Source organism: Phyllobates terribilis, unplaced genomic scaffold (genome assembly GCF_046119375.1).
Source record: "Phyllobates terribilis strain yellow unplaced genomic scaffold, ASM4611937v1 Scaffold_2__4_contigs__length_985480577, whole genome shotgun sequence".
Lineage (NCBI taxonomy): Eukaryota > Metazoa > Chordata > Amphibia > Anura > Dendrobatidae > Phyllobates > Phyllobates terribilis.
The window spans coordinates 361,712,408-361,730,890 of NW_027362762.1; the positions used below are offsets into that span (position 1 = coordinate 361,712,408).

An 18,483-nucleotide genomic window follows, 5' to 3' on the forward strand; every position below is an offset into this window, starting at 1 on the left:
CTCCTGTTTTCCACTACATTGAGTGGAAAAAAATGGAAGGTGTCATTCAAAACTACAACCTGTTACGCAAATAAGACACTCATCTGTCTATGTAAATAGAAAAATAAAAAAGTTATGGCTCTTGGAAGAAAGGGAGGAAAAAACTCAAGTACATAAAAAGGAAGATCGCCATGTCGGGAAGAGGATAAAGGAGATTTTTTACATGCTACTGGGATTCAGAATTTCACAATGTAATAGGGTATTTTGTCAGTAATCCATCCGTAGTGCAAACGTCGTAGATTTCTACTATGATAGACTGCCACTATGGAATATAGCATACAGGTAAATGAGGAGAGGTCACAGCACAGCTGACTGCTGGAGTAATGCTGGGAGGAGTGGCTGGAGAGCTAGTAGACAGAATCCTAGCTCCTTTCTGTCCTTCCCTCCCCTTCTTATCCTTAGTAAACGAGCTCTCCTGAAGGATTCTTGCTCTGAGGCTTATAAAAATGAATGAAGGAATGTGACTGAGGATTTCCAAACAGGGGAAAAGCCGAACAGTTCTGTGCTGCTTCTGTATTCATAGTCGTAGTTGTTCATTAGATGTAGACTTTATGGAAAGCATGCTGTTCTGGGAGGACACGATGGAATAATCTCACTTGAAGCCTGCTGGCATTGCTCTCATCTGACAGGACATCTGTGGAGGCTGCAGTTCCCCAGAGTGGAGTGTGAAAGCTTTACTTCTCAGAAAGACGACGAAGAAGAGCAAAACAAACAAAAAAAGATGTCGGCACAAAACTTGTTGAACAGCGTATTCTCATGCTCATCCCCAACAGCGAAAACCCTCTCTAAAAGTCGACTACGCCAAACCCGCAGCTTGGATCCTGCAATTATTCGGAATTACCACAGCGAAGGAGATGAACAAGCACCTGCACTACAGGAAAACTCCAGTAATGGTACACCACTGCATGCGAGCAAATGGAGAGAGGCAGAAAGTTATCCTATGTCGGGAAGCATGGCTATAACATCAGCTGATTACCTATCCGCATCTAGGTCTATGCGACTCAAACAAAAAAATGTGCCTCATGGTTCTTTTTCCACCCCGACGACACCACTAGAAAAATCTCCCTCTACGAGCTTCCACTTCGACTACGATATTAAGGGAATCAAGAGGAACACTGCCTGGGACCTGCCCTTCCTGGCTCGTAGCCCTCTGGCTCTAACCCCTAGTGGTAGCACCAACAGTATCTTCTCACCTAGAAAGTGGCTACAGCAGAAAAAAGTGCAGAACCAGATAAGTCAGTCATATATCATTTGGAAATGTGAGGTAAGAGTGGTTTAACATTACTATACAAATAATTTATGGACAGGATCACAGTATGTAAAGAAGTCAACCCTTACTTATTATGATCATTAATGTCATTTTTGAGTTTCTATTGCCAATATTTAAGGTTTAATTATATATTTAGGTACATGTATGGTATGATAGTTATAGAGATTTGATTTTCCACATGAAAAGGGTGGAACCTTTTGTCTTAGTGGATATACATTGTCCTGGATGACCTTATGTTTTGGATTCCTTAAGGTTTGGGTTGGGAAAAGATTGAAGGTGCATTACATTACTTCCTAGTGCAAACCTATGCAAAATATCCCAGTTTGTGGCTGAATGCCAAGCAGGAAGTTCTGAGGTTCATACCAGTTGATAGCATATGTGCTAGATATATCTGTCTACTGTGAGTGAGTGAAATGTGTTTCTTATCATCCCCTCAAAGGCAGACTGTCAGCAGTCTCAAAGCTAGGCATAAACAATATGGGCGTGCAGCTTTTGTTGGAAAAAATTCTATGTTTTCTATTTATTCAAAGGGGTTTAAAGGGGTCTTCCAACTTCAAACACTTATGGTATATCCACAGGAGATGTCATAATTGTCTGATAGATGCCCCTATCTCCAGATCCCAGGTTCCCAGCCTCATTGCATTTATGTAAGGAATGAATTGAGAAGTGGCCGTGTACAGTATGTCTGTGACTCCCTCCATTTCACTTTTATGGGAGTTAAAGCAACAGTTATGGATATCCCGTAAATGTCTTAGATGGAACTTCCCTTTTAACTGTACTGCAGACTGGTCAAGAATGAATAGGTTTTCATCCTAATCTCTGATATTTAGGAATTGCTAACTGAGCCAGTTTATAGCCGCACACTTCTTTTTTTGTAATGTTGCAGTTTTTTTTGTCCTTATTGGTTTTTCATCTTTCATTTGATCATGTATTGCACATTTTGAATTATTAGCAGCATATTTTACAGTTTAAATGGTTTTACTAGTTATAATAAGTTATTACTTATTAAATCAGTTGGCATTTGACCTCTGAGTTCCTCTTCGATTTCCTGAACCAACGTACTTGTGATTGTGTATGTGCTTTGCTGCTCTATTCAGAGTCAGAAGGCCACATTAGGCTAACATTTTGCCTATCCCTCTGATATTGGTTGTCAGTCTAATGTCTATGGGGGCCTACTGACTCTTTCCTGACAGTTGATGTTGGCAGGGAGAAGGATAGAGCACATCAAATGATCGATGGCTGATCCTTTGGTTTTCCAAGAGATAAGCCGCCATCAGATGAGCCGAGCATTCCAGTATATGGGGAACAATCAACAACTGACAGCTTTCTGTTGTGCATGGGGGCTTTAGGAACTACAAGAGATGGCCAAGTACAATGCTTAGCTATCTGTGATGGTCCTATAAAGATTCAATGACCTATCCTACTGCCTATCCTATGGATCTATAAAGGAACTCTAAAACTACACAGAGTACAATATGCAAAAGAAAACCCTCAAAGAAAATTCCATTTGTTTTCAGCTGATGGTAGAAAATCCCAAGTGTTCTGCAAAGGTTGTTATAGTAGCACAAATAAAGGGTTGTGATTATGCCATGCAGATAAAACAGATTTTCTGAAGTGGCCACTACTGCGTATACTCAGTATTACGTATTATTGTACTAGCATATAATGTATGGTACAGTGGATCTGAGACATTATATGGATTTAGTGTGAGATTAAACGATGTAATATTTTTATGGCTTATTTATGTGAGTACATAAAATGGAATTAAACATAGACTGCTGCAATGATGTATATGTTATTTTATCATAAACATTAGCTGAAAACTACCTTCATACTGTTTGACTATATCACACTTGAATTGGGTATTACTATTTGAATAGCTTGTATCTCTCATTTTTTACAATTCTGGGAATTTCCCAATATAGCTGTATTTATAGACAGTTTATAGTGTTTGGTTGTGATTTTGTAATATTATTTTAAATGTTTTGGCCTAATCAATAAAAAAATGCTAAAACGCATATCACCATAATAGGCCCTGCAGAATACGTTATGAAGCTAGTCATGCAATGTGAAGCTAGTCCTGTGATGTTATAAGTTATATGTTAGTAATAATTTGAAAAATATATATTTGCCGGAGCCCTTAAAGACTACCTAATGACCTCATGTGCAAGACTTAGGAGAAGTGGCCTTGATGCTCAACCCAAATTTTTTTTTTTTTGCTGCCGGTTAAAAAAATAATAATTTGACAGCAAGACAACAATTTGCTATGTGAAGTTCTCAGTAGACACTCCAGTATTGGTTTAAATAATACATAACAAAATACAGTTCATTGTCCTTTGTCTCTAACAAATTTTGACTTCTTGTTTTTCTTCCCTTCACTAACCTTCCTAAATCTAATATTTCCATCTCTGTATGTGGTACCACCATAACTCCCAGGCAGCACGCCTGCTCTCTTGTGATGGTATCTGACTTTCATACAATATACCCAATCACTCACACACTGATGTTACCTGCATCTCAAAAACATCTCCAGATTCTGCCCTTTTTTACCATGGAAACTGTAAAAACTCTTAGGCTTTGTGCCCACGATGCGTTTTTTAAGCGTTTCCGCGCTGCAAAAATGCTGCAGAAATGCTTAAAAAATGCTTGGTAGAGGGTCTGCCATGTTCCCCAATAATAATCCGCATGTGCTGTGCACATGCTGCGGAAATTTCCGCTGCGGGTTATCAGCAGCACTACCAATTATTTTGCGGAAGCGCTGCGTTTTCGCCGCCATTGACTTTCATTGGAACGCTTGGATTCTGCATCACTGGATCTGTACATGCGGATTACATGCGTTTCAATGTGCGGATGGTACCCGGGTCTGGAGGACAGGAGACTCTCCTCCGGACCCGGGTACCATAGAACCTGTAAAAAAAAGAATAAAATAAAAAATATACATTATACTTACCTTCTGATGGCCCCCGGTCTCCTTGTCTTCACTTGCCGGCAGATCGCGGTGGACTGAAGGACCTGCGGTGACGTCATTTAGTCATGTGACGGCAGGTCCCTCAGTGTAGTGTACCGCGAGCTGCCGGCAAGCCAGGACGGAGCGAAGCAAGACTGCGGGGGCCATTGGAAAGTAAGTATAGATTTATTTATTTATTTTTTACCATTCTTTAAGGTCACAGTATATAAATCCATGCCGTTTGCATGGATTTATATAGTGTGACCAAGTTGACAAGCACTTTCCAAGTGATGCTAAAATCGCTTGGAAAGCTCTTGTCAACCTCCATGCGGAAATGCATGTGAAGAACGCTTCACATCCGCTTGTCCCTGGCAGGAAAACGCATGTACAATTCGCATGTACAATTTGCATGTACAATCCGCATGTACAATCCGCATGCTTTTTTTCTGCCAGGGAGATGCAGAAACGCTCAGGAAAAAATCCAGAGCATTTCTGCATCGTGGGCACATAGCCTTAAGCATCCACTTTGATTCATTGCTATCTTCACTACTGTAACTCGTCTAATCAGTCCTTCTCTTAATAAACTCTTCCCTCCACAACCTACTCCAAACACTATCACCAGGCTCCTATTTCTGTACAATGAGTACACCGATACCTTCACCCTGTGCCAGTCACTTCTCTAATTGCCCATCCAACATAGAATGCAACATAAATTCAACTAGAAAGCTCTCCATAGTGCTGCACCGTCCCATATCTCCTCCCTCATCTCTGTCTACTGTCTTCGTTTGACCAATAGTTTAAGAATAGCATCCTTGATAATCCGAACCTCCCACTCCTATGTTCAAGACTTCTCTTATTTTGCACCACTTCTCTGAAATGCGCTACCTTAGTAAATGAGGTTAATTCCCAGTGTTCATGATTTTAGGTGGGCCCTTAAAAACACATCTATTTAGGTAGGCCTATCGCATCGCTTCACTGATCCAACTTTTATAACTTCCTCCCTTCTCACATTTGTCTTCATAACCTTGTCCTTTTATTTCATCAATTTGCCGCACGCTCTGTGCACTCAATAGCATCTTGTATCTGGAAGTATACAGATATTGTCTGGTGACCAGTATGTACAGCTTTACATGAATACCTTTATTTATTATAAAAGATGGCTGGACCATACTAAATAAGCAGTTTTTACCTTTTATGTCATCCCTATTTCCTCATAGATACTAAGCTTGTGAGCAAGGCCCTCACTCCTCTTGTGTGAATAGGGGAACTATGTGTAACTCTGTAATGTCTGAATTGTAAATTCACTCTATATATTTATGATGTTGAGCAGGCCTAGTAATCTCAAGAGGTGACCAGAGTGCTGCATTTGAGCACCTACCATGGAAGTTCGAACTGCCATTGTCCGGCTGCAACAGATGCTCGACATGGATGCCAGACCAGGGTCCTGCGAATCTTTTTGCTGAGCTTAGTAAACAGTCCATCCATACTCTCTGTGACTGCAGACTTGTGAATCCTCACAGTGAGGATATTGCATGGTGTCAGGATTTTCAGGTGCTGGCAGTGGGCGAGCATGTGACCACAAGTATGCAATTTGCTTACATGCAGTCACGTGCCGACGTGCGCGACCTTGCTTAATACAAGTGAATTAAGTGAGCCGACCACGTCTAGTCGAAATGTGGCCAGAAGTATGCATATAAGATACTTGCGGTCACATGACCACTTTCTCCCAGTGCGGGAACTGGAGAATCCTGACAGTGTTCACTGTGCGCTGTGTGGCTTCACAAGTCTGCAGTCATATAGAAGGACTGCAGACTTGAACCCCAAGCCTCCACAACTACTTTAAATCCAGACAAAGTCCATGGGATGTTTGTAAAATATTTGGGGATGTCAAGAATGACCACTGTTTGAAAAATGCTAGAAATGTATAATTTGAAAACAGTTTTCATACAACTTGGGATAGAGTTGTAAAAATACAATAACTGATAGGTTCTCTTTTAAATTCATGGGCCAGATTTTATAGAAAATAATTACCCAGCTCGATTCTGGAACCTCCAATGTAATGTATTCGGCAGAAATACATCCTGGAGGAAAATGTAGCTGCTGTCCAGCTCCCTTTATTATTGCTCTCCAAGTTATGGGAAAGGTAAGAGATCCTTTTGGCAGAATTGCTAAATCTTCAAGGACAAGTGGAATTCTGCAGCATTTCCAGAGACATAAACACCACCAATTCTGTTTTACGCATGTAATGTGTGTAGGTTGTGAAAAGAACAAGGGCACTATCTTAATAGCAACATTGACTATGCGGCCCCTTCACAGCAGCATTTGTCTTTTGAAGTGATACACAAACCATCTTTTGCTCAGCAGGACTCTCCAAATATGAACATGAAGCATGTCGCCAATCCAAGAGGCTGCTGGCAGAAATATGTCTTTTCTATTGAATATTGAGAAAAAAACAGTCTTTTCTTACAACATAGGTCAGATTTGTAGTTTTTCAGAATGAGATGTCTTTGATTTGAGATACTGTACTTCGCCCAGAGACAAGACTAGTCCGGTGCTACCCTCGCCTGGCTTCTCCCAGCGCCCCAGCAAGTAATTGATGGGTCTCTTCAAAAGCGAATGACCTATCAATCACCCAGAGTGGTGCTGGAAAAAGCCCTCTGGGCAATGATTCATGCTGCCCTTGTTTGGGCAGCATGAATCAGTTGAGAGGTTCCCCTTAAGAATATTGCATGCATGACAAAATTGTCCCATGTAAGCAGGATCTTTTGTCATTTTGTATAATGTTGTTAAAAGTTGTAAAGTGATTTGGGACCAAACAGCAACATTCACTCAATCACTCAATAAGAAAATAGAAGACTATAGCAGGCAGACATCTTGGGCTGTAGGAGTCTCTGGGCTTAGAAATTACTACTTATCCCTGATGTTAGCGCTATTGACTGATTAGCCAGAAATATTGGACTATGTGGACAGCTTAATTCCTGTTTTTAGAATTACTTGAATAAAGCCGCATCCTTGTTGAGGATTTGTGTTTTTTTGGCAGTCAAATTGTAGTTGTATTGCTTTGATAAGCAGCAGGTAAAAGTGTGTGGGATGAAATCTGTCTAATAAACTTGCTAAGAAACAATGTAGAGATGCTCTTTAATTTCAGGGTTGATGTATTATTAATGAACACTGCTTGCTACCACTCACTTTAAAATGATTGGATTAGCTCAATGTGCCCAGGGCTTTCAGTAACTTGTTTGTTTGCTCAGCTTCCACCAGTGTTTTACCTTAATAACTTTTCTAGGAGTTAAATTCTGTAACAATGCTTGAATCCTAAATCAACTTTATCAGGATTAAAGAGTATATTATGAAGAATAAAGTGTACAAAAGAGTATACAGCACATGTCGGAACAGACACAGTGGGGAAGATTTACTTACCAAGTCTTTTAGACTGCATAAAATGAGCTGAATTTACACTGAAAAGTTCTGTGAAACAAGCGTTATAAAGAATACTCATTCACAATAACTCTTTCAGTGTAAACTGACTGCCAATCACACAATAAACGAGCAAAACACTAATTTATGGTGTGAAATGATCCTTTCAACCTTCTCCATGGTGCATCATCCTGTGTAACCAGGACTCGCTCTGCCAAGAACAAGGGCAGCCTATGTGCAGCGATCTATCGCAGATCACTCAGTGTGCATCATTTACTGCGGTCTGTCTGTGTAAAAAGGCTGTTAAACAACCAGCAATCAATAAAGGCTTACCGATCAGTGGTCGTTTGATGCCACTGAGTGGTCCATATAAACAGACCCTAGACTAGACAGTCTGGCAGCAAGTAAACTGTAAGGAAAATGGGAAATGATTGACATTGATTACTGCCAAACTGTAATGACTAACCTACCAAGAGTTCAAATGGAATACAAATGGTGACCTGGCAAATAGGAAGGGAAAGATAACCTGTCTTTTACAATAGTAACAAAAAAAGGGAAAAAGTCAGCTCACCAATGCAGCAAGACGTTCTCCGGAGCCTGGAACATAGCTACTGCAATAGACATCAAACCCTTAGAGCTAGATCTTCTCTATATCCCTATCAGTTAAATCAGCAATTGATTGAACTATTCCATGCATTCATTTCACTGAAGAGCCACAGTATGGATTACCGTATTTTTCGGACTATAAGACGCACCGGACCATAATACGCACCTAGGTTTTAGAGGAGGAAAATAAAATAAAAAAATGTAAGCAAAAAATGTGGTCATGATGCACTTTTAAGGGGCAGGGGGTCTTCTGCTGACACTGGTATAGGGGTAATGTCCCCCAATTCTGACAATATCCCCCATCCTGGTATATATGCCCCCCCTTCCTTTTATATGTGGCCCCCATCCCCATCCTGGTATGCCTGGCATCCCTCCATTCTGGTATGCATGGGACCCCTCCACCCTGGTATGCATGGCACCCCTCATCCCTGTCCTGGTATGCAAGGCACCCCTCATCCATATCTTGGTATGCATGGCACCCCTAATCCCCATCCTGGTATGCATGGCACCCCTAATCCCTATCCTGGTGTGCATGGCACCCCTCATCCCTATCCTGGTATGCATGGCACCCCTCATCCCTGTCCTGGTGTGCATGGCACCCCTCATCCCTATCCTGGTATGCATGGCACCCCTCATCCCTGTCCTGGTATGCATGGCACCCCTCATCCCTATCCTGGTATGCATGGCACCCCTAATCCCTGTCCTGGTATGCATGGCACAGCAATCCCCATCCTGATATGCATGGCACCCCTCATCCCTATCCTGGTATGCATGGCACCCCTCATCCCTGTCCTTGCATGCATGGCACCCCTCATCCCTGTCCTGGTATGCATGGCACCCCTCATCCCTGTCCTGGTATGCATCGCACCCCTAATCCCTATCCTGGTATGCATGTCATCCCTAATCCCTATCCTGGTATACATGGCAGCCCTAATCCCTATCCTGGTATGCATGTCCCCCCTAATCTCTATCCTGATATGCATGGCACCCCTAATCCCCATCCTAGTATGCATGGTCCCCCTCATCCCTATCATGCTGCACATAAAAAAATAAACACTCCTATTCACCTTTCTTCTCTCCTCCAGCGCTGCGTCCTGTCTGCCTGCACTGATCTCTCCATGTGAGCCGCGCATGACGTCACTGCCATGCTTGGCTCACAAGGAGAGATCAGCTTCCGGAAGTCACTGCTCCCCACGCCAGGACTGTGTGCGTCGGGAGCAGTAACTTCATGCTGCTTAATAGCCGGCACACAGTGTAGCCGCGCTGCGGCTCCTGCTGCTGCCGGCTAACTCGTGTGCCCGCTCATTAAAGGGCATGAATATTCACCCCCTCCCCACACTCATGGGCGTGGAGAGAGGTTGAATATTCATACCCTTTAACAGCGGGCACAGGCGATTCCGGCAGGAGCCGCAGCGCGGCTACACTGTGTGCCTCTATTAAGGAGCATGAATATTCAGTGCTCCCCGCGCCCCATGGGCGTGGGGAGCAGTGAATATTCATTTTCTTTAGCAGCGGGGACAGTATAAGCTGCAGCGGGCGGCTGTTGCCTCCTGTTTCCCGCTCCTCCACCGCTACCGCTCCCCCCATACCCCACATATATATACACCCCCACCAACATTCGGACTATAAGACTCACCCCCCATTTTCCTCCAAAATTTTGGAGGAAAAAAGTGCATCTTATAGTCTGAAAAATACGGTACCTCCTTGTCTCATAGTTCACCTGGAACTTCAAACTATTTAAGCTGTACCAGAAATCTAGGTGCACTATTTAAGCTGCACCAGAAATGTAGGTGCACTATTTAAGCTGCACCAGAAATCACTATTTTAACGCACCCCATTAAAGTCTAGAATTTTTTTACTCCATCTTGAGCTGGATCTCCTCTATATCCTTAGCAGTCTTTTACAATCAAACAGTGGGGCTAAAGTAGGACAATTTGGTGAGAAATGTTATGCTGACTATGGTAGAAAGGTGGCATATCGCTTAGCAGCAGACTTGTCTGAGTGCTCTTGCTGACTCTTGTCTATTGCTGACTGCACCTACATTAGGAATGTGAACATTAGGACTAGACCTTTGAGTAATTGTAAAAGGTTGACTGGTCCGTTGAATCTCGCTATATTTTACATCACTTGTACAGTTGAGGGCATATATTCCACTTATCCGGGGTAGAGACGGCACCAGGATGCACTAAGGGAAGAAGCTCTGGGAAATGTTCTGCTGGAGGCTTTGTCTTTTCATTTATGTGGATGTTACTTTGACACGTGCCACTTACCTTTACATTATTTCAAACCAAATACAAACCTTAATGGCAACAGTACTGAGTGTCCCGTAGCACTCAAAAATTGTTTAAAGAATGGCTTGAGGAAGATGACAAACCGTTCAAGGTTAGGACTTGGTCTCCAAAGTCCCCAAATCTCTCTTTAATTGTGCATGTTTGGAATGTGTGCAAAAAAAACAAGTTCAATCTATTTCCTTATAGATCGTAAGTTTGCGTGCAGGGCCCTCACTCTTCCAGTAACTGGTGAACTATGTGTTACTTTGTATTGTTTTTATTGTCTGTACATGTCCCCGCATAATTGTAAAGTGCTGCGGAATATGTTGGCGCTATATACATAAAATTACTATTATTAATCTATGGTAACCCCACCTCACGAGACTTAAAGGGATTGTCCTATGAACAAAGTACTGTTTTATTTATAGATCTGAGAATTGGATGAGTTAAAAAATGTTCCTGTGCGGAGATAATTTTCTAAATGTGCCCCTGCTGTTTACTGTGTAATGGCTGTGTCTGACTGTACAGGAACAAGGTCTGATCATACTGTAGCACCCTGAGGATTCGGCTGCTACAGGAGTATTGCACCTCAACCCAGAGGTGTGATATTCCACTCCCGGGTAAGGATGGAGTGTGGAACTGAGCTCAGATAGACTGCATGCACTACATACATCCCATTTCAGAGGAGCAGGCCGACGGTACTCCCACTTAGAAATGTGCAGGTACAACCGAGCCTGTTCCTGGCTGGAGTGGGAGGGGGGTGGTACATCCCATGTAGTGTAGGGGCAGATAGGGGGAGCAGTCTGGGTAGTGATAGGAGCTCATTGGGTGCTGGTCACCTGAGCTCACACATAGAGGGATATATAAGGTGGGCACCAACTAGAATCAGGGTCAGATGCAGAGAACAAGTCAGGCGCAGAGAGCAAGACAGCTGCAGAGGAGCAGACAGCAAGCAGAGAGGAAGTCAGCCTGCAGCAAGAGAGAGACCCTGAGTGAGAGAGGAGCAAAGAAGGAGTACCCAGAGGGGAAAACAGAAGGGACCCAAGAACCCAAATTAGAGCACCGGGTGAGGAGTCAGCAAAAGGGTACCGGAACCCAAGCTGGTGGGGGCAAAAACAATCCCTAGCCAGAGACCGGAGATCGTGGGCAGCGTTTGCCACGGTCACCCACCACATTCACCCCGAAGGCACACCACGTGAAGGGTCAGGGAACCCAGGGCCAAGGGTGTCCCAACAGAAGGCCCGAGGGAGCTGGACCTAGGTGAATCACTGGTGGGGACGGCTGAAGAAAGGACAGAGGGAGAGCTCAGGGCCACGCTCCGGACTTGTTTGGGGGTTGGCTGGATCCAGGACCTGGTGGACGCAGCACGGCTCGGGTGGTCACTAGCAGCTGGAGTGACCAGTACAACATCTGCAGTAAGTAAACACCCTTAACTGCACAACCCGAGTCTGTCTTCATTGCCGGCTGCACCGCACCACCACAACCCCCATCCTCTGCGCCTGTCCCCTCTGAGGCTATACCCCTCCCGTTGGGGGTGATCCCACCAAGCTGCGCATCCACCATCAGCCTCAGCGGACCCTGCTGCAGCGGCGGCCACAGTGACCGCATCACAACGGGTGGCGTAGTCGACACAAAAGAACTTTAGCAACATCTATAGAACTGCCACATCACACTGAGCTTGACGCCCTGGGCACGGGACCGGGTCACAGCCGCTCGGAGACTACAACCCCCCATCTGATCCGGTGCCGGGTATTCCCCTCAAAAAGGAATATGTCCCAGGGGGCGCGTCAATACCACATCTCCTGGACAGGGAGGAAGCAAAAAAGTATACAGATACTATAGCATGGGATCACAGCTGATTCTTTCTGTGAGGTAAAACAAGTTGTTGTTTTTTTAAATAAGCAGGGAAACCAGCATCTGTCCTATCTGTATACTATTTTGCATCCTCCCCTGTCCAGGAGATGTGATATGATCAGACCATGTTCCTGTACGGTCAGACACAGCCATTACACAGTACACAGCAGGGGCACATTTATAACATTATCTCAGCACATGTTCTCAAGAACATTTTTTTAACACATCCTATTGTGGAACTTATTTTCATTCCAAGATCTATTGATTAAAGTTAACTTCGTTCGTGGGACGACCCCTTTAAAGAATCTGGGGCTGACATATTAGTGTCATATACCACAGGACACCTTCACAGGTCTGATGGAATCCATGCTTCAATGGGCCAGACCTAATTTAGTGCTACAAAAGGGCATATTGGCACACTATCTACAAAATATTAGGCAGGTGACTTGTTATTGTTAATATTGCACTTATATAGCATATGAAAAATTCAGGCAAGGATGCAGTAGTCATTGCAGATTTAGGTTCTTCTGATTACTGTTTTTCTGTCCAAGGGCAACACTTTATCATATGAAAACAATTAATTTGATAAATGCAAATACACATAATTTACCATGCTGGTGCACCGTTTAACTCTGTTCTTTTCAGATAGCAATTTGGTCTAAGACAGTCATAGGCTTCTATTCTTCATTGCCTTTGTGCCTGTTTTTATGTCTAGTTTTATGCCTTTTTTCCATTTGCACCCAATTCATTATTCTATTTGCACCTTTTTTTAAGTCTATTTCATATGTGCTCTCCTGTTTTTTTTGGATTTTCTGCTTTGTGGGCAAAGTTTAACGATTCCAGATGTTTTCGCCTGATTCATCAATTTCAACTTTTTAAAAAGTTTCACAACTTGGCTCAACTCCACTCCACAGTCCCCTCCTGGTATATTTTTGACTACGCCTTTATTTTAACACAATTTTGTGTGGCATTTTGAAAATCATGTAACTTTTTTAGGTCGAAAAATCACAAAAACAATTCAAGACAGAAAAAAAAAAGCTTGGCGCCAAATTCAGGGATCACGTCGCCATTTTGAAGAATTTGGCATCAAGAATGGTAACTAATACAAGACAAAAAAAGAAAATTGACTTTAAAAAAATACTAATGATGAATCTGGGCCATATTATTTTGTCCTAGTTGCAATAAAACCAGTAGGTATGAGCTTTTTACATGTTTTTAGATATATACATAGGCCAAGAATAGCATGCCCTGTAAAATGCAGAACTATGTGGTGCAGTGTGTAAAGTGACTTTTTTAAATACCACAAACTATACTATAACATTTGGACAGTACAGTGAAGGTTTGTGATGTTTTTCATTGTTTAAAGATTCCAGAATCCCAGATGAAGAAATGTAGCCTTTCCCCAAGAGCGCAACATTAGATCCCCAAGGTCTCAAGTGGAGCTGTAAATAGATTTCAAAAGGAGAGATGTTCATTTCTAAGGTTTAAGTCAATTTCCTTAAGACATACCGTACGTTATGCCACTGATAAAAAAGCATGTATGTTTGAAACTGGGAGTGAATTAAAATGATTGTCCCAAGGAGACAACCCATATTCATATGCCCTATTAGGGCATTTGGTAATCATGGAAATAAATAGCTTATAAAGGAAAGAGTTTGTATTACGGCAGACTCCAGCCATCCATATACCTGTATTATAGAGACTGTTGCAGGACAAATAACTTGCTTGCCTTAGGGTAGATTTAAATTCTATTTTAGCCAAAATTTGGAAAATCTCAAAAAAATCCATTGTACAAAACTGTGTTACAGTTTATTGACCACTAAATAGACAGGAACAGCACTTTACAAAAAAAAAAATGAAAGGAGCAACTGTTCCTTTGGGAATGGTGATAGTACCAAGGATCAAACCTCTAACAATTATATTGTTTTAGCATATCTTAGTGATACCATATTACATTCTATGAAGGGAACACCTTTTTAAATTATTGACTTTTCAAAATCCTGATTTTAAAACATTTATGTGCTGCTTGTTTAAAGGTTGAGGATAGTATGTGATGATTTGCAATTTGTGATAACTGTGGTATCTAAACCGTGGCCAAAGTTTTGCCATTGTTAAAGGCTTACCTCACCTGGTGAGGTGGAGTTTCTAAACTATAGGATGAGCAGCATGCACTGGAGACGATGGTGCAAAGGAGTGGATCTTGACAGATGGCACGTAGATCAGCAAGGACCAGGACAGCAAGATATGCAGGACAGCAAACAGGTAAACAGAGCAGGAAGCACCAGATGATGTAAAACCAGGATGTGTGCAATCTGGAACTTCAGCAGGGATTTGAATAATAGCAGAGATGCATGCAATCAGCAGCTTGTAGCAGGAATATGGTGAACTGCAGGATAGTAGTAAAGTATTAATAGAGATGAATTTTTTATAAGGTACTCTGCTTACAGAGGTACATGTGTGAACAGCACCATTATTAGAAGAGATACATTTGTTAGTAAAGTACTTTAATTTGAAAGAAAAGAGTGTAAACAACACCAGTATAAACAGTTGAGTTCTTTATGAGGTTCCTTGCTTGCAGAGACCAATGTGTGAACAGCGTGAATATTAGCATAAATTAATTCATTATAAGGCACTTTGCTTCCAGAGACAAATTTGCGAAGAACATCAGTATAAAAAGGTATGAGTTCATTATAAGGTACCTTCCTTGAAGATACTAAAGTGTGAACAGCACCAATATTCACAGGAATGAGCCAGGACATACAAGTTAGATGCTGGAAACGGCAGTTCCTAGGTTGATAATTAGTCACCTTGCTATAGCAGAGTCTTCAGGTGGATGAGGCAAATTCTAGCATAAGCATATGGAAGCTGAATGCTAAAATTTCCTGAATACTCAGGCAGCGGTCATCTGCCTAAGCTAGCCTTAAAAGGCTATTTGTAATTATGTCAGAGATGTTTACTGGGTTACCAAAATAACCTGGCATGGACTGGTGCAGAGAGAGTCTGCCATAGGAGAAGGAAGTAAGTCCTGATGCTAAACCCAGGAGAGCTGAGTAACAGACATGTTTGATTTGAACGGCAGCAGGTTGACAATTAAAGCTCCTCAGGTCTACCGTCTTGGTGAATATATTAAGTTCTGCAAGTATTAGGTTTTTATGTTTCATAAAAAAATTAGAAAAAGGTAATTTTTCTTTTACACATTGCTTTTCTGTGTAAAAATAAAGAAATAAAAAGAAAGACTAACTTATAATTGCCATTGATATGCTCATAATGACCCAAACAATAAAAATGTTTAACGTTTACTATGCACAATAATCGTCTTATACATTAATTACTGTTTTTAGTTCATCCCACCTCCAAAAAGCTATTGCTCTCAGAATATGATAACATAAAATGAAATTATTATTTATTTTTACTATTAGGATGACAAAAAACTATATAATACAATAGAATATAAAAATGATAAATATAAAAAATAAATATAAAAAACTATATAAAATTGAACTATATTAATAGTAAAACATACAAAACAATATACAGTAAGTTTGGTATCATTATAATCAAACTAACCCGCAGTTTTATCATTTATACTGTATGATTAATGCTGCATAAATATAGCCCTAAAATCTAAACCAAAATATTGAGGGCTTTTTTTCCATTATCCCCTTTAATAAAAAACACAATTTTTGAATACATTATATACTGGTACCATTACTAACTCATCCGGAAAAAAAACAAGCCATCATATGGCAGAATTAATAGAATTTTTTTTTTATTTTTTTTTTTAAATTGTATATCTCTATTCACAGTGATGAAAAAACAAAAAGAATTGCTGTAGAAGGCAGAAAATACTGTATGGGCATCCTGAATGGAGTTATATGTCAAATTTTGATGTGGATATAAGTTTCAATTTTTTCAGATGTTTGTGTTACAATGTTCAGTGGATCTTAATGGGAATAATATTTTTAATTAATTGTTATTATTGAGTATGTTACTATTTCTGTGTATGTTTCTAATGTCTGTGCCTGGGTTTGCAAATTCTTGGTATATCTCAGGGTATATGTTAGCAGTTATACATGACTACTCGACATAATTGGCAGGATGTACTTAGATTATGACTTGTATTGTGTTCTATCATGTTCTGCCGGTATATTTAATTATTCAAGTGGCATGACTGCAACACCACAGGAAGGCATTATATCCCCAATTTTATGTTTATAGCTAGGAGCACTTAAATGTGAGGACATATTTAGTGCAGAGAACATTTTAAAATAGTTTTCTAGCATTATTCAATCCTTATTTTATCATCTGTTTTCTTTTTCTGGCATTTTGTGATGGCAAATGAGAAAAAAATGTTCTGAAATCTATTCCATTTTACATTTACTTTTCTTGTGATCTGTAAATAGTTTTGCTCCATTTGGTAATGTATTTTCCGTTCCTAAAAAGTTTTGTTTTTAAAACTTTTATTTTTTTTATAGGTTACCCTTTAGGAAATGGATTGTTTATGAGCATTCCATATTGTTAGCTAGAAATGTGTAATTTTTCTATAGTTCAGTTAATCAAAATTCAGTGATTGATTTTTTATTATTGGATGTCATTGGGGTAAATAGATTAAAGGGAAAGTAAGAACAGAACTGAATCCATCCAAACACCATACACTACACAGCACAGTAGCGCAATAGTTTGTGTTGCTGCTTCGCAGTGCTGGGATCCTCAGTTGGATTCCAATCAAGTGCAGCATTTGCATGGATGTTGTACATTCTTCCTTTAAAGTATACAAGCCAATAAAGGGGTAAAGTCAATGTGTATTTGATTTACACTCCAAGTAAAGCACTCTTTAGAATATATATTAGAGCAACAGTGCAAACAAAGTTCCTTCATTTTCTGATGTTTCTGGTTCAAAGTAATTGATCTTTTTGCCCATAGTATTTAAAAGTTCCGGTTCAGTTAACCTGCTGTACAAAAGTAGTCTAAGTCTTCCTATGGACAACTAGTTCTCTAAAAGTGCCCGTTTACATTAAACTAATCACTTCTTACCTTCCCCATCCACATGAACGATCGGGAGATGTTCATGTTATCTGCCGGGTGTCTGGATTTCTGTTGCCCATCTACAGTTTGACCACTAGTGGCTGCTATTGTTCACTTTAATAATTATGCTGCAGTGTCACTCCTTACCACTGGAGGCTGCTGTTGTGCTCTGCAATTGCCCTTTATCAAGATGGTGGATTCGGAATCTATGGAATCCATCTTGTTTCCTGTTTAGGCTTACTTAAAGCCACATGGATCTCTCACTCATTGCTTGAGTATTGTGTCTAGCTGTTAGCGTACTTTCAGTCTCCAGGTCATGAACATTCGTACCCAGACTGTTCTAATTAATCTACGGATTTTTTCCTACAACTCCTTGATATCTCAAAGAACTTCTACTACCGCTTGCCGCTCCTGCTTGTGCTCCTTCGGCCACTGGTTTCCAGCAGTACTACACCAGTATCGTAACACCAGGGGATAGTTGGGACATCCCCACCCACTCACATCAAATGATTGGCTGACCCTAGTGAAATCACAGATCCCACTAACCTTAATCCAATGTGTATGGGGGGCCTGAAGATGCTTTGGTGTGCAAGCGCCAGCCACTTATATTAAAAAGTGCCGCAATGTACTTTCTTATGACATGCACATCACAGCGCTTGTCAATTAAAATGGACGGTGTTTCAAACCTTCAGCAAAGTCTGTATGCAAGCTAAGACGACACAATTCTCTGTCCTCTGCACTGACCCTGCAAATGCTTTAGAACGCCGTTGTTGGACCTTTCACATGACAAGCACATCACAGAAGTTTGTCAGTTGAAGGCGCTGGCATTTCAAAACATAGGCAGCATCAGTGTAGAGGACAGTGAAGTCTGTCATATTAGCTTGCATGCTCAGACACACAATTATTTCAAGACAGTTCCTCCGCTGTCAAGAACAGATTGATATGCTCCTCTTATGTCTGATTCCTGTGCCGAGAAGATGGGTGGATGGGACTTAACAAAGTGGATAGTAGTGCCTGGATGTCAACAAAATATCCCCCAGATGCGCTCAGAGAAG

General features: G+C 41.2%; 1 protein-coding gene across 2 annotated transcripts in view; it reads left to right on the top strand.

Moving 5' to 3' along the window:
* The first annotated feature begins 430 nt into the window (after positions 1 to 430).
* Positions 431 to 18,483, top strand: part of ARHGAP6 (Rho GTPase activating protein 6) — an 807,277-nt gene continuing 789,224 nt past the window's right edge. The window contains exon 1 of one of the 2 annotated variants that reach the window (XM_073664708.1): positions 431 to 1,303. In XM_073664708.1, the coding sequence (XP_073520809.1) occupies positions 761 to 1,303 (543 nt within the window). In that variant the 5' untranslated portion in view covers positions 431 to 760. The remainder of the gene's footprint in view (positions 1,304 to 18,483) is intronic. The other variant, XM_073664706.1, reaches the window with a different exon arrangement.